Source organism: Girardinichthys multiradiatus, chromosome 3, assembly GCF_021462225.1.
Source record: "Girardinichthys multiradiatus isolate DD_20200921_A chromosome 3, DD_fGirMul_XY1, whole genome shotgun sequence".
Lineage (NCBI taxonomy): Eukaryota > Metazoa > Chordata > Actinopteri > Cyprinodontiformes > Goodeidae > Girardinichthys > Girardinichthys multiradiatus.
Genome location: NC_061796.1, coordinates 33911990 through 33927052, shown reverse-complemented (window position 1 = coordinate 33927052; position 15063 = coordinate 33911990). Strand labels below are relative to the sequence as shown.

Below are 15063 nucleotides of genomic sequence, written 5' to 3'. Positions count from 1 at the left end.
TATGTTTAATACTTTATGCTGTTCTGTTACCATACAATCCTAATAAATTATATGAAGTTGGTGAATGTTACATTACAATGTGAACATTTTCAAGGTGTTATAACAGTTTTGCAAAGCACTGTACATGAATGTAAACACTTTGACAAACTGATGAAACATGATTTATTGTACAAACAAAAGCATTTTTTTCTGCAGGCTACATAGATTCAACTGGTTTCACATAGCAAATACTGGTGAGCACAACTTTACAGGAAACATTGTGTTATAACAAACAGCATGTTAAGTTGAGAACGACAAAAACTCATTGACTCCCAGTGTACACAGCATAATACTGTATATGTAATATGGCTGTTAGAGTAAACTAAAAATGAAGACTTTAAAAAGTATATTTATTGTACAAATTATGCATTGGTCTGAGTTGTTGTTGCTAAACCATTTGTTTCTGTTCCTAAATTGTAATTTCTCTTGCAATGTTCAAATCTAAAACTATCAGCAATCTTTTTTTTTCTTATTACTAAAAGTAAAAACTGAAAAAAAAAACTTTTTTTACTTTTACAATAAAGAGGAACAATGTTATAGGGATATGCACTGCTGTTCAAAAACCTTTTAACTTCTTCAGCCGAGTTTCACTCTGTTCTGTAAGAGGAACCCCATATGCAAATCACATCTGACATCTGTTCGCTTTACCAGACGTTACTTTAATCTCACATTTTTAACTCAGTGGTTTCTTGTTCACCTAAACCATCATCAGTTTGTGTCTTGCTAGTTAATTAATATTAGCTTTCTTTCCTTTTCTTTTTTGCTGCTTCTAGACTATGCCCAAGACAAGTGACTTTAAGATGTATGAACATGTATTACAATAACTACAGGAATATTTATGTCTTCAAGCTGCTAAAGTCAATGATCTTTACATTTGATCCATTAGGCTTGTCATATTGGAATACACTGCTACAGCCTCACTTTCCACAGTCTCTGGTACACACAGTTTCACCTCCTCTTGCTTTTGCCCTTCTCCCTCTCCCTTAAATGTTGGTCCTTTTATCTTTATCTTAGCATAGTCTGTTTCTGCTTTCTCCTCTGCAGGTCTTTGAATTTCTTGTTTGAGCAACAACAAATTAATATCAGAATATTCTATTTCAGATGTTCCAGCTTCCGGGTTTTCATATCCCCCAGCTGTCCCTTGGGTCTGAATCGGCTGGTAATCCTCTTCGGGACTGCCATTTGTCTGTGATGTAAAGCACAAAAATAGTTTGAGTTGAAGATGCAATAATTTAGACTAACTTGAATAGGCTTTTGTAACTCAAGGCCTTACACTGCTGTTCCACACTTTCTAAGCACAACCAGCAGGTGTCATTAATCTCACAGGGACAGATTTGCTTAATAAATGTGAATTAACTACCTCTTGAGTCATCACCATCTCCAGAGTCTCAGATGCCCTTCCATAAGATTTTTGTTTTTTCCTATAAAGAAAAAATAATAAACAGCAACAGCTGTTACAATGCAACTAGCTTTGGACTTCAAATCACATATAAAATTAAATTAAGAGATATTTAGTTTTCTTTCTTTCATATTACTTTGACTTCATTGAATTTCCTTAAATATCTCTATTATTACTAATAATCATCGTTCTTTGTCTTAGAACATTTAAAATACAATTTGCTGATACTGTGCAGTGACACATTCCTATTACATTTAGATATACACAAATCTCTAAAGAGATACTGAAAAGTGTACCTGCAGCACAGCAACAATAAACTGAAAATAGCTGCTGAGAGTAGCAACCCGATCAAAAAAGGAATTATTGTTCCCATCTGTGTAACAGTCCTTAGCAGCGTCATGAGGCGTCCTGCAAGAAAGAATAAATTGCAAAAACGAAAAACATCTGCACTGGTTTAAAGAGTTTTACAATAAGAATTGGACTAACCTTGATCTTCCACTTTTCTTGTATTTAGATTCCTTCTTGTTTCACCATTTCTATTACTACTGACACAAACAGCAGGAATGCTGGAATTGTCTTTCACATTTAGGAAAATGGTGCTTTTGACTGTGTGGTTTGACACAGTGATGTCGACAGAGTACTCGACGTGGTTCTCCAACCGTTCCCATGTAATTGTGGGTGAAGGGAAGCCCTGACTGATGCACAGGCAGGTCAGGACTTCCAGCTGAGCCTCACAGCCAGACTCATCCAGGATCTTAGGTAGCACTGCAGGGAGTCCGAATCATATAAAAATGTTAGAATAGAAGATAATTCATAGCACATTTAAGTTTCTTTGACAATTTTAAATATAATTTTAATATATAAAAAAACCAAAGTTATCAAAAGAAAACAAAATACTGTAAATATTACACATTTAAGCTTATATAATGTTTTTCCCGTGCATTTTGTAATTTATTTTCTTTGTTTGGATGTTTTCTTTATATTCTAACACATTTTTTTCAAAGTTGTAGTTATTCCTTTTTGTATAAAAAAGTATTTTTCTGTCATCAAAACTGAAGACTGGTAAACAGATTTGAATATTATTGGGTGTTAGGCACATTTAAAATGAAGGATAAGCCTCTGTCTCGCACCCCCAGTACGTTTTACCAAGTTGTTGCAGACAGGTGGCAGAAATTTAGAATGTGAGAAAAGTGCTAAACCTCGAAACAGCTAAAAGAAAATGTCAACAGTGCAGGTCAGATTCAGAGCATCTCCCACTCTAAATGTTGACTCTCCAGTGCTCTTTCATTTTCCTAACATCTACAAAAACAAGTTAGAAAAAAAATGCTCCCAAGTGAAATTCCAAACTTAAAAAAAAAAAACTGAAAACATGGATAAAGACTTTTTTATTCCAAGAAAGCAATGCAAACTTACATGTCACTAATACATCTACCTTCGTTGTCAAGGTCTTGTTAGGATGTTTTGCTGTGCAGAGGTACTGTCCGCTGTCTTCTGTGGTTATGTTAAAAATGACAAGCCTGGCTGATCTGCTGCCATTTTTCAAGGCTGTGCTCAATCCAGTTTTGGTCCAGGTGATTAAAGACAGAGGCCAACTATCAAGGCTGCAGGTTAGATTCAGATCATGGCCCTCTGTAACAACACTCTTTCCAGTGATTTCAGGCCCCTTCTGATCTGTGAAACGAGATTTGGTACAAATTAATACACTCTCAGCAGTGCAGGTCAGATTCAGAGCATTTCCCACTCTAACGGTTGTGTCTCCAGTGATCTTTGTTTTCATCTCATCTTCAAAAACATGTTAGAAAAAATGTCCCAATGGGAAATTCTAAACTTTCTTTAAAAAAAAATTTGAAAACAGGTATAGAATCCAATAAATAATAATAATAATAATTTAATCCAATAAAACAATGCAAACTTACATTTAGCTAATACATCCACCTTCTCTGTCAGGGTATTGTTCTGAAGTTTTGCTGTGCATAAATACTGCCAAGAATCCTCAGTTGTCATATTATGAATGACAAGGGTCAATCTTCTGCCATCGGATTGAGTTTCATTATTCAAGGTTTTGTTCATGCCAGTTATAGTCAACGTTATTAAAGATGAAGGAAATATGTCTCCAGTGCAGGTCAGATTTAGAGTATTACCCTCTGTTACCGTTGTTTCTCCAGTGATAACAAGTTTCGTCTCATCTACAAGACAATTTTTAAGGTAATTTAAAAAGAATCAAATTACAGGTTATCATTTCACAAAAATTAAAATGTCTGTTTAAAAAAACATAATTCATGTCCACAGGTCATTTTGCAAGACATGTCTCAATACTTTTATCATAAGTCCAAGTCAAGTATTTTGTCTCAAGTCCATTTTGAGTCTGAAGTCTCTAATGACTGGCGTTAACATTGTTTCATCAGCTTATGCTATCTTGTCTAACTCTAACACTACATTTCTCTAGGTTATGGTATCATAATAGGCTGGTTTGTTGGTGGACAAAAGTGCAGACAAGAGTGTGGGAGGGGCATGGTGAGTTGAAAAGTTTAATAATAATAATAATAATAATAATAATAATAATAATAATAATAATAATAATGACAATGACTGGCTGAAAACCAGAGGGTATAGATACTGAAGTAGAGTGGAGAAAGAACCAATGACCAGTGGGAGCTAATTAGGAGAAATTGAGAGCTCACCAGCTGGTGAGAAAGAGAAATGCAGGGCAACTGAAGGAGGGAGGATAATCAACACAGAAGAGCAGGGAACTAGAGAAATACAGCAGGCGATCTAACAGAACTCTAATTAAGTAAACAATGGAATGAACTAAACATAAACAGGGGAGAAGCAGATCTAGAAGAAAATTCAAACTAAAACAGAGGAACACAGAGGAATCGAAAAAAGTAATCTGCAAGAGACATTAATATGGAGCTAAATTGGGACCATAAAGTTTGTTCAAAAGAAAAAAACCTGATTTGTAACCTGAAAAATTATTTAGAACCTCCCAAAAAAAAATAAAAAAAATTCAAAACTACTTTTCAGATTCAAGTTTTTTTTTCACACTTGCAGATTTAATTTTTTTGGCGTCAAACTTCTGGCCCTGTTTTGGCGTGGGGGCCAAGGCCTCAGATCACGGGGGTGTGGAATCATGACTGACAGCTCAACACAGCGGCTGAACAACATATTCCCAGCTGTTGCATACAGGGACCGTGGGAACTGGAATTATCTGGAACATATCATCAATGTATGTGATTGGTTTTGAAAGATAACATGTTTCACCAATAGAAGCAGCTGACGTGAATACATGACGCAAATCTCAGAGGAAAACATATGATCTTGACCGATTCGCGCAGCATTGCAAGTCAACATAAAGCAGTAAAGTAGTATTCGACCTGAGCTCTAGTCGCCATGGCCTTGTCTTCATCTAGCTAGCAGTGATTAGGTAATAATAAAAAGGCAGATTGTCATTTCATTGCACAGGGAAACACACACACACACATATATATATATATATATATAGAGAGAGAGAGAGAGAGAGAGAGAGAACTAGACAAATTCCACATTCACTGTTGATACCTGAGCAGTTTACAGAAACAGCATGACATGGACCCTGCGTCACTGCAATACGTTGGATTTTTCTGAATAAAAACTATGGACATTTAAATGTAACTTCATGTTTTTTGGTCCGATGACCATTGAAATATTTACATATGCATTTAAACCAAGTAATTGCTGATTTCATGAATACCAAATGGGGTCATAGTTATTTAATAGAATGATATTTCAACCTGAAAAGGAGGATGGAGGTTGGCTGATAGTTGTACTACCGGCCACCTCCATCCTCCTCAACTCTCCTGAGCGGTGCTGCTCCAGGGTGCTGCTGCAGGGCAGCCCACGTCATGTCTCAAGAGCGCCGCCATTGTGCCGCCCAAGTCTGCCTCAACCTCCACCACACGCCACAGAGGACGTCGGAAGAGGGACGCCTCGGCTCAAGGGATCAGGGGTCCGGCCGACACCTCAGTCCCTGCTCAAGCCACTGAGTGTCCTGGCGACACCTCAGCTCCTGCGCACACCACTGAGGGTTGATGCGACGCCTCAGCTCAACCTGCAGGTTCCCGGATAAGTCCATAATCCGCCGGACTGCCCAAACAAGGTGACCCAGCTGGTCCAGGGAGGGCGGAAGGGGCTCGGCTAGAGGGCAAGAACCGCTGACCACAACCGGCTTGACCTGAAACACATGGAAAGTGGGGTGAACACGTAAGGAGGGAGGCAACCGGAGGTGGACGGCAGAGGGACCGATGACGGACTCTATAACGTAGGGGCCAATGAAACGGGTGGACAACTTCTTAGACATAGCCTTGAGTGGAATATCCCGGGAGGACAGCCAGACCCTCTGACCTGGTCAGTAAGCAGGGGCAGGCCACCTCCTACATTCTGCGACCCGCTTGTTCTGAGCAGCCGTACGATGGAGTGGCTGAACAGTCGCCCCCCACATTCTCCCACACCGACAAATATGGTGACGGACAGAGGTGACGGCTACATCACGTTCTTCTGCCCCAAACAGGGGCAGTTGTTAGCCAATCAAGGCCTTGAATGGGGTGACGCCGGTAGGAGATGAAACCTGTGAGTTCATGGCGTACTCGACCCACGGAAGATGTTTGGACCAGTCTAACGGGGTGGAAGAGGTCACGCATCTAAGCATGGACTCGAGCTGTTGATTCAGCCTTTCAATCTGCCCGTTAGACGGGGTGGTAGCCCGAGGTTGGGGAGACCTTGGCTCCGAGGGCTGAGCAGAAATGTCGCCAAACCTGCAAAACAAATTGGGGCCAACGATCAGAAAGTATATCCTGTGGTATACCGTGTTGTCTAATCACATGTTTAACTAAAAGTTGAACAGTCTGGAAGGCCAAAGGGAGTTTTCTTAGTGGAACCAAATGGCAAGCCTTAGAAAAACAATCTATAATGGTTAAGATAACTGACATGCCACTTGATGAGGGTAGCCCAGTTACAAAGTCCAGTGCGATGTGCGACCAGGGGCTGAATGTCCCATTCAGAGGCGGTTGATTACAGTTCTTATTTCTAGAACAGACCGTGCAGGCGAGCACCCACACCCTCATGTCCCTGTGCAAAGATGGCCACCAAAAGTGCTAACTAGTGCTATAGTTCAACTCACTTCCGGGTGTGCAGCAAATTTGGCAGTGTGGAACCACTGGATTACACGCGCTCTCATCGAGGCCGGGACAAATTTCCGGTTACTAGGACCCGTTCCAGGGTCAGGCTCGGTACTCTGGGCCTGAACAATCAGACCCTCAAATTCCCAGGACTGTGCCCCTATGGTCCAGGTGGGCGGAACTATAGGTTCGGGTTCTTTCTCAGAGCTGTCTGGTGCGAGCTGTCGAGAAAGGGCATCAGGTTTAATGTTCTAACTCCCTGGTCTAAAATAAATGATTAAATTAAAGCGAGAAAAGTAGAGAGACCAACCTGCCTGTCTAGAGTTCGTTCTCTTAGCGGTCTGGTAATATGCTAGGTTTCTGTGATCTGTCCAGACTAAGATAGGGTGCGCAGCACCCTCCAGACAGTGCCTCCACTCCTCTAAGGCTAGTTTAATTGCCAATAGTTCTCTTTCTCCCACATCATAGTTAGGTTCGGAGTTGCTAAGCCGGTAAGAAAAGAAACCGCAAGGATGGAGCTTGCCATCTTCACTCGACCGCTGAGAGAGTACAGCCCCCAACCCAGTTTCCGAAGAATCAACCTCCAGTACATACTGCCTGGAGAGATCCGGGTTGACCAAGATGGGAGCCTGAGCGAACATCTCCTGAAGAGCGTGGAAGGCCTGGTCTGCTGCAGGGGTCCAGTGAAAACCGGTCTTGGTGGAGGTCAACGCTGTCAGTGGTGCCGCCGTCTGGCTATAGTTCCGGATAAATTGGCGAGCGAAGTTAGCAAATCCAAGGAACCTCTGCAGTTGTTTCCGTGAGTTAGGGACGGGCCACTCCAGCTCTGCCTTGACTTTCTCTGGGTCTGAGCGAACCTGTCCACCCTCAAAAATGAAGCCCAAGAAGGTCACTGAAGGCTTGTGGAACTCGCATTTCTCAGCTTTCACATACAGTCGGTTCTTTAGGAGTCTCTGTAGGACCAGGCGGACGTGTCGCCGGTGTTCCTCCACGTTCTTGGAGTAAATCAAAATATCATCTAGGTAAACAAAAACAAAAATGTTTGTTTACAAGTGACTGAAATACAGCAGGCGCGTTGTCTGAGTGGTGTGTCTTCCACTGGTCCCCCTGGCGTATTCTAACTAAATGATAGCGTTCCTAAGGTCTAACTTAGAGAAAATGGTGGCTTCACGTACTGGCTCAAAGGCTGTGATGATCAGTGGAAGCGGATACTTATTCTTAACAGTTATGTGGTTAAAGCCCCTATAATTGATATAGGGTCGTAAAGACCCATCCTTCTTACTTACAAAGAAAAACCCTGCTCCGAAGGGTGAGGAGGATGGACGGATTAACCCTGCAGCCAGCGACTGCTTTATGCAATTCTCCATTGACTACTATTTAAGCCTGGAAATGGGGTATAGTCTACTCGAAGGTAATGTAGCCCCGGGAAGCAAGTCAAAGGCGCAGTTGTACAGCCGGTGTGCCGGCAACGAAAGTGCCTTGGACTTATTAAAAGCTTGCTTCAGGTCATGGTACTCCCCAGGAACGCGTGACAGATCTGGATACTCGCTTTCCTCCGCAGCAGGGTGAACAGGAGGTAGAACGACCACCGATTTCAGGTAGGTGATATGGCACCTGGTGGACCAGGACTCAATTCTACACTCGGCCTAATTAAGGTGTGGGTTGTGTTTACGTAGCCATGGGTAACCCAACACCAGGGCGTACGTAGCTACTGGGATCACATAGAAAGAAATCTCCTCTTGATGACTTCCTGAGAGCAAAAGTAACACAGGCTTAGTGCGGTGGGTGATGTGTTGGAGCTTCTGACCACTTAAAGCAGAGACGAGGCAAGGAATGGTGAGAGGAAACGTCTCAATCTTGGCAGCATTTACCAAACCTAGCTCAATCAGATTCTGTTCACTGGCTGAATCAATTAGAGCGAACAGATTCTGGAACTGTTGGTTAAGGAGTAACGAGGCAGATAGGCAAAATCTGGGAGCCGAAGGGGAACTACTCCGGTCTGCCGGTAAATCCCCAGCTACCGACGGGCCAGCCCTTTTGGCTGGGGAGCACAGGTAGGACAGGTAGGACAGGCGGCCTCTGTCTCTCCTCACTGGTGAGACGAGCCTGGCCGATTAGCATTGGCTCAGACTCCACCGCCGGTTCCGGGGAAGGTGACTTGGGAACAGGTGAGGGGCCTCGGGGCTGGATTCTGAGACAGCTGTGCTCATACTTGGACTTCCTTCTCTCTCTTAACCGGTTATCTAATCTAACAGCCAGGGCTATAAATTCATCAAGAGGCTCTGGTTCATCAACTAAGACCAGCTCATCCTTTAAAGACTCATCTAGAGCATGAAAAAAAACAGACTTCAGATTATGATTGTCCCAGCCTGATGCTGCCGCCAGAATCCAAAAATTTATAGTAACTTCAGTGAGCGGTCTACCCCACTGTTTTAGCGTCCACAACCTCCAAGCAGATGCCACATGATCAGAGTCAAAGGAGAAATTACATCTGAACCCCTTCTCAAAGTCAGAGAAGGAGCAACCAAACTGTGCACAACTGGGAAAGCGGGACTCAGCCCACCATAATCCTTTCCCAGTCAAAAGGCCGATAATATACAAAATCCTAGAGTCATCATGAGGAAAGGAATGTCGAGAGCCGTTAAACACTAGTGAACATTGCATTAAAAGCCCCCTAAAATCACTCGCCTCACTGGAATACTTGTCAGGACCCGGGGAAATGACGTCACGGGCGTAAGGAAGTCGCTGGGTGTCTGAGCTCGCTGGAGGCGGACCTGTTCAGCGAGAGTTGCAACATGGCGGCTACTTTTTCAAGCTGTGAATTAGTCTGTCTCTGTTGTTCAGCTAGAGAGCGTAAAGAGGAATCATGGGCTTGGATAAGGTGAGTGTGGCCAGCAAGGATTCCTCTGAATCTCTGCTGGGTTGGGTTGGCTCGAGTGTTCTGTCATAGTTTTTCGAACCGACTTGACCCACATGCAGTAAAACGCCCAAGGCAAACAGGTAAATGTTTGTAACGAGTCTTTATTGTCACTCTGGAAACCAAAACGGTTCCAGTAAAGCAGTGCCAGCTGTAGGGGGGAAACCGCACGGTGAGTAGAAGTTAACAAGCTAGAACGTTAACTTTATAATGTGTCTTACTAGGCTGAAGTGAGTTCACCACCAGGAGGAGAGGGATTCGGGGCTGGAACCCAGCGGAGTGGAACAGATAAGGTGAGTATGAAAGTCCCTTCTGTCTCTTGATTTGGAAGCCGTGCTTGGTCGGACAGTGCTTGGAGTAAGAGTTCTGACGAGCAGTGGAGGGTGGACCGGTCCTGCTGTTAGTGGAACATGGAGATAGCAGCCTGGAAACAGCCAGCTGGAATGGATCCGGTAGTATCGGTGAAGCATTTTATCTTTCAAAACCAATCACATACATATAGAATATTGATGATGTGTTCCAGATAATTCCAGTTCCCACGGTCCCTGAATGCAACAGCTGATAATATGTTGTTCAGCCGCTATGTTGAGCTGTGAGTCATAATTCCACACCCCGTGATCTGAGGCCCCGCCCCGCAACCCAAAACAGGTCCAGAAGTTTGAAACCGAAAAAATAAAATCTGCAAGTGCAAAAAAAAAAACTTGAATCTGCAAAGTAGTTTTTAACTTTTTTTTCCAGTTTTACATCTTTTTTTTTCTGTTGCAAAACTTTTTTCCAATTTTCGAATTTTGTTTAGGGAGGTTCACAATAATTTTTCAGGTTTAAATTTTTTTCTTTTGAACAAACTTTATGGCCCCAATTTAGCTCCATACTACACTCCCTCAGTATTAATCCGTAGACTATGTGTCACCATTCTGGAGTTTCTCTGATAGGGTGTTTAATAGGTGTCCAGACTTTAATTGTGTTGCTGCAACATTGTAATCAACCCGGTTACAGACAGTTCCACAGTCAAACCCAATGTACTAAACCTTATGTCAAACTACAGGTTATTTGTCCTTGTAATGTACTTCAATGAGGATTCTTATCCACATCCTAACAAAAGTGAAAACATTGAAAATTATACTTTATAATTATGCCATGTGTGTGAAAGGTTATCTATAAATAATAATAGGAAAGGTTATTCCTAACAAAACACAAGAATCGACAATGGATCTAATCTAACATGAACAGCAACTGAACAGGGAAGTGCACAGAAATAGGCAAGAAACTCAAAACACAAACACCGAACACAGACAGATCATGACATATGGATCTAAATTATGTTCTGGTTTGTCTTAAGTCCTAAACCCCTTTAACATTTATTAATTATATTTCTCTGGACATTTAATTGAACATAAAAAACTTCTATGAACTGCTGTAATTTATTTTCATAGAATGTAATATTTATCTTATCAGAAAAATAAATATGGATTTACTGTATGTAAAAAATTAAATAGATTAACTGAACATTTGAAAACCAGTAAGTACTTTTCATGTTGTCTTTGTAATGACATATTTAACACCTATCAATCCATGTCTCAATCCATCACTATAATAATCTGAGTTGGATTTTTTACGGAGCAATTAGCAAACCATGCTAACGCCAACCTGAACGGAATTATAAAGAGAGAGGATGATCTTCCCTAGCTAATAAAGCAAGCACACCTTTGCACAAGAGAATATGCCCATCTCTGTCAGAGCTGAGGTCTGTGGCTTTACACACCAGCTTATTTTTAACCCTGATATATGAGAGTATTACCAGTGAGCGTCAAGCCCTGATCTCTACTCTCAGTCAAGCCTCGGATTATGGGTCTAAATTGGAGTCTTAATTCTTGCTTCTGCGTTTTAAGTGAGACCAAAGTCCATGTCTGAAATTCAAGTCAGCAATACTGAGATAATGATACACTAAAGTTTGTATCAGTCAAAAAGTAGAAAATACGTGACTTTAAAATGTAAAGTATTTCTTGTGTTGTGACACTTCTGACTTTTTATAAAATTACAGAAATGTTGCAAGGTTTAGCGGCATACTTACTTATTACAGTAATGTTAATATCTTGGAACAAGGTTGTGTTCAGATGGTTTGCAGAACAAACATACTGGCCAGAATGCTCTTCTGTAACGTTATGAATCACAAGAGTTGACGTTCCAGGCCCAGCTTTACTGTTCAGGGTTTTGTTGATGCCAGGTTTAGTCCATGTGATGTCAAATGGAGGAAAACTATCACCAGTACAGGTCAGATTCAGACTTCCGTCTTGCATAATGGTGGATTCACCAGTGATTGTTGGTGTCTTTACATCTTTAAAATAAATGTCAGAAAACCCATAAAACATACTTCTTCAGAAGGAACACCATTCTTGAAACAATACTCAGTCATGGATAGAAAGGCTCTGTCTGGTAATACAAGATTTGATCATTGTTAATCTATTAAGACATCAGTCATCTACATACAGATCAGTCAATGCAAAACATGCTTCAGCTGAGCTTCATAAAGAATGAAAAGAAAAATACAACAAAGAGGTATGTTTTACTCACAGGTTACATTCAGAATTTTTGTTCACTGTCATGTTATTTAGGCAGATGACCTGACAGGCAGGTGACCCGACAGGTGACTGTCGAGCCATGGTGTTCAACTGAAGGATTACATTTCACTGTTGAATTCAGACGTTTATCTTGTGTCACATTCTTTTAACACTGACAATACTGAACTCGAAGAGTTTCAGGAGACATTCTGTCCCAGTTTTAGTGACACTTCTTAAGGTGTTCAACACTAAGGGGTCATGGCCCATTTATGCTCCTTAAATTCTCCAACATTCTCTGCTACAGTGCCTTGCAAAAGTACTCGGCCCCCTTGAACTTTTCAAACTCTTGCCACATTTCAGGCTTCAAACATAAAGATATAAAATTCAAATTTTTTGTGAAGAATCAACAACAAGTGGGACACAATCGTGAAGTGGAATGAAATTTATTAGATGTGTCAAACTTTTTAACAAATAAAAACTGAAAAGTGGGACGTGCAATATTATTCGGCCCCTTTACTTTCAGTGCGGCAAACTCACTCCAGAAGTTCAGTGAGGATCTCTGAATGATCCAATGTTGTCCCAAATGACTGATGATGATAAATAGAATCCACCTGTGTGTAATCAAGTCTCCGTATAAATGCACCTGCTCTGTGATAGTCTCAGGGTTCTGTTCAAAGCGCAGAGAGCATCATGAAGACCAAGGAACACACCAGGCAGGTCCGAGATACTGTTGTGGAGAAGTTTAAAGCCGGATTTGAATATAAAAAGATTTCCCAAGCTTTAAACATCCCAAGGAGCACTGTGCAAGCAATCATATTGAAATGGAAGGAGTCTCAGACCACTGCAAATCTACCAAGACCCGGCCGTCCCTCTAAACTTTCATCTTGAACAAGGAGAAGACTGATCAGAGATGCAGCCAAGAGGCCCATGATCACTCTGGATGAACTGCAGAGATCTACAGCTGAGGTGGGAGAGTCTGTTCATAGGACAAGACTATGGTACTATAGTACACTGCACAAATCTGGCCTTTATGGAAGAGTGTCAAGAAGAAAGCCATTTCTCAAAGATATCCATAAGAAGTCTCGTTTAATGTTTGCCACAAGCCACCTGGGAGACACACCAAACATGTTGAAGAAGGTGCTCTGGTCAAATGAAACCAAAATTGAACTGTTTGGCCACAATGCAAAATGATATGTTTGGTGTAAAAGCAACACAGCTCATCACCCTGAACACACCATCCCCACTGTCAAACATGGTGGTGGCAGCATCATGGTTTGGGCCTGCTTTTCATTAGCAAGGACAGGGAAGATGGTCAAAATTTATGGGAAGATGAATGGGGCCAAATACAGGACCATTCTGGAAGAAAACCTGTTGGAGTCTGCAAGAGACCTGAGACTGGGACAGAGATTTATCTTCCAACAAGACAATGATCCAAAACATAAAGCCAAATCTACAATGGAATGGTTCACAAATAAACATATCCAGGTGTTGGAATGGCCAAGTCAAAGTCCAGACCTGAATCCAATCGAGAATCTGTGGAAAGAGCTGAAGATTGCTGTTCATGAACGCTCTCCATCCAACCTCACTGACCTCGAGCTGTTTTGCAAGGAAGAATGGGCAAGAATTTCAGTCTCTCAATGTGCAAAACTGATAGAGACAAACCCCAAGCGACTTGCAGCTGTAATTGCAACAAAGGGTGGCGCTACAAAGTATTAACGCAAGGGGGCCGAATAATATTGCACGCCCCACTTTTCAGTTTTTTATTTGTTAAAAATGTTTGACACATCCAATGAATTTCATTCCACTTCATGATTGTGTCCTTGTTGTTGATTCTTCACAAAAAATTAGAATTTTATATCTTTATATTTGAAGCCTGAAATGTGGCAAGAGGTTGACCAGTTCAAGGGGGCCGAGTACTTTCACAAGGCACTGTAGACCTAGATATGTGGCCTACACCAACATTTTCACATAATACACAACCTCATAGACTAAGAATGGGATGTTACTCAAGTTCATGTTTGTGTAAAAGGCTAATGAGCAAATACTTTTGGTAATATAGTGTATCTGCTTAAAACAGAAATAGAAAAAAATTACCACCTACATACTTTTTTAAACTCACCACATTGATAGCTTTAAATAGAAATCGTTAAAACTCTGTAGCAACAGTTTAGGTTGTTCAACCATGATCGGAAGCAATACAAGACAGAATAAAGTATTTAAAACTGCAATGTGGTTTTGGACAATTCACTTTAAGCGATAGACTTTGTTTAAATGCACTTCATACCTGAGATGTAACTGTTGTTCATCATTTTAAAGAGCACAGTTAGCCAGATGAGAATACACATCCTGATTCAGTCCGGTCACTGTATGGTTGAAGACGTTTTTCTGAACATATAGATCAAACTGAATCAGGAAGAGCTTCAGCTATCAACACAGAGGTTCATACAGGATGTTCATGTAATTCACATAGGTGTTCAGAAATTTGACTGCCACATACCCATGAGGATTAAATTCAAGCACCCAAAAACCTCCCAGTAACAGCCCAGAATTTCACATTTATGGATATTATTAACTTATTATCCACTACTTTGCAACTATTGTCTACATTACCCAGCACTCAATGCCTAGCATTTGAAAAAATACCCTCAAAAGTTTAAATAAGCCGATCTAGAAAGATATTATAAAAATATTGTCAGTTACCTCTATGTCTGTTTCTTCTGCATTTCTCTCTCTGGTGATATTTAAAGCGGGGCTCTTTCTTTACTTCCTCTGAGTCTTCCGTCTTTTGGTGTATGTACTTGTTGCCAAATCTTGGTGTCCGTCTCATCAGCCACTCAAATATTACACCGTACAAAACTTCAGACTTCAATAGTTTGCTTTCTTATACATTTACCTTCAACATTTAATACAAGCAGAATAGCAAACTTTTTTTTATTTTTATTGTCGTTTGTAGAAAGGGGAAGTTCAGGGAAGTTATTCAATTTCTTTATCGAGGTA

General features: G+C 41.2%; 1 protein-coding gene across 1 annotated transcript; it reads right to left on the bottom strand.

Annotated features, from left to right (window-relative positions):
• Positions 1–14860, bottom strand: LOC124862335 (vascular cell adhesion protein 1-like). The gene is made up of 9 exons (XM_047356193.1): positions 14767–14860; positions 14351–14451; positions 11580–11843; positions 3355–3624; positions 2852–3109; positions 1925–2203; positions 1735–1846; positions 1400–1460; positions 1–1225 (listed from the first exon to the last, which is right to left on the bottom strand). Exons 2-9 carry the CDS (start codon positions 14409–14411, stop codon positions 908–910), a joined length of 1623 nt encoding a protein of 540 aa, XP_047212149.1. The 5' UTR covers positions 14412–14451; positions 14767–14860; the 3' UTR covers positions 1–907.
• Between the last annotated feature and the right edge of the window lie 203 nt (positions 14861–15063).

Excerpts from the sequence above, each read along its gene's own strand:
- LOC124862335 (XM_047356193.1), bottom strand. The coding sequence starts at position 14,411 with ATGTGTATTCTCATCTGGCTAACTGTGCTCTTTAAAATGATGAACAAC. Across the intron at positions 11,844-14,350 it reads GAACAACAGTTACATCTCAG|ATGTAAAGACACCAACAATC; the intron begins GTATGAAGTGCA and ends TTTATTTTAAAG. Across the intron at positions 3,625-11,579 it reads TATTAACATTACTGTAATAA|ATGAGACGAAACTTGTTATC; the intron begins GTAAGTATGCCG and ends ATTGTCTTGTAG.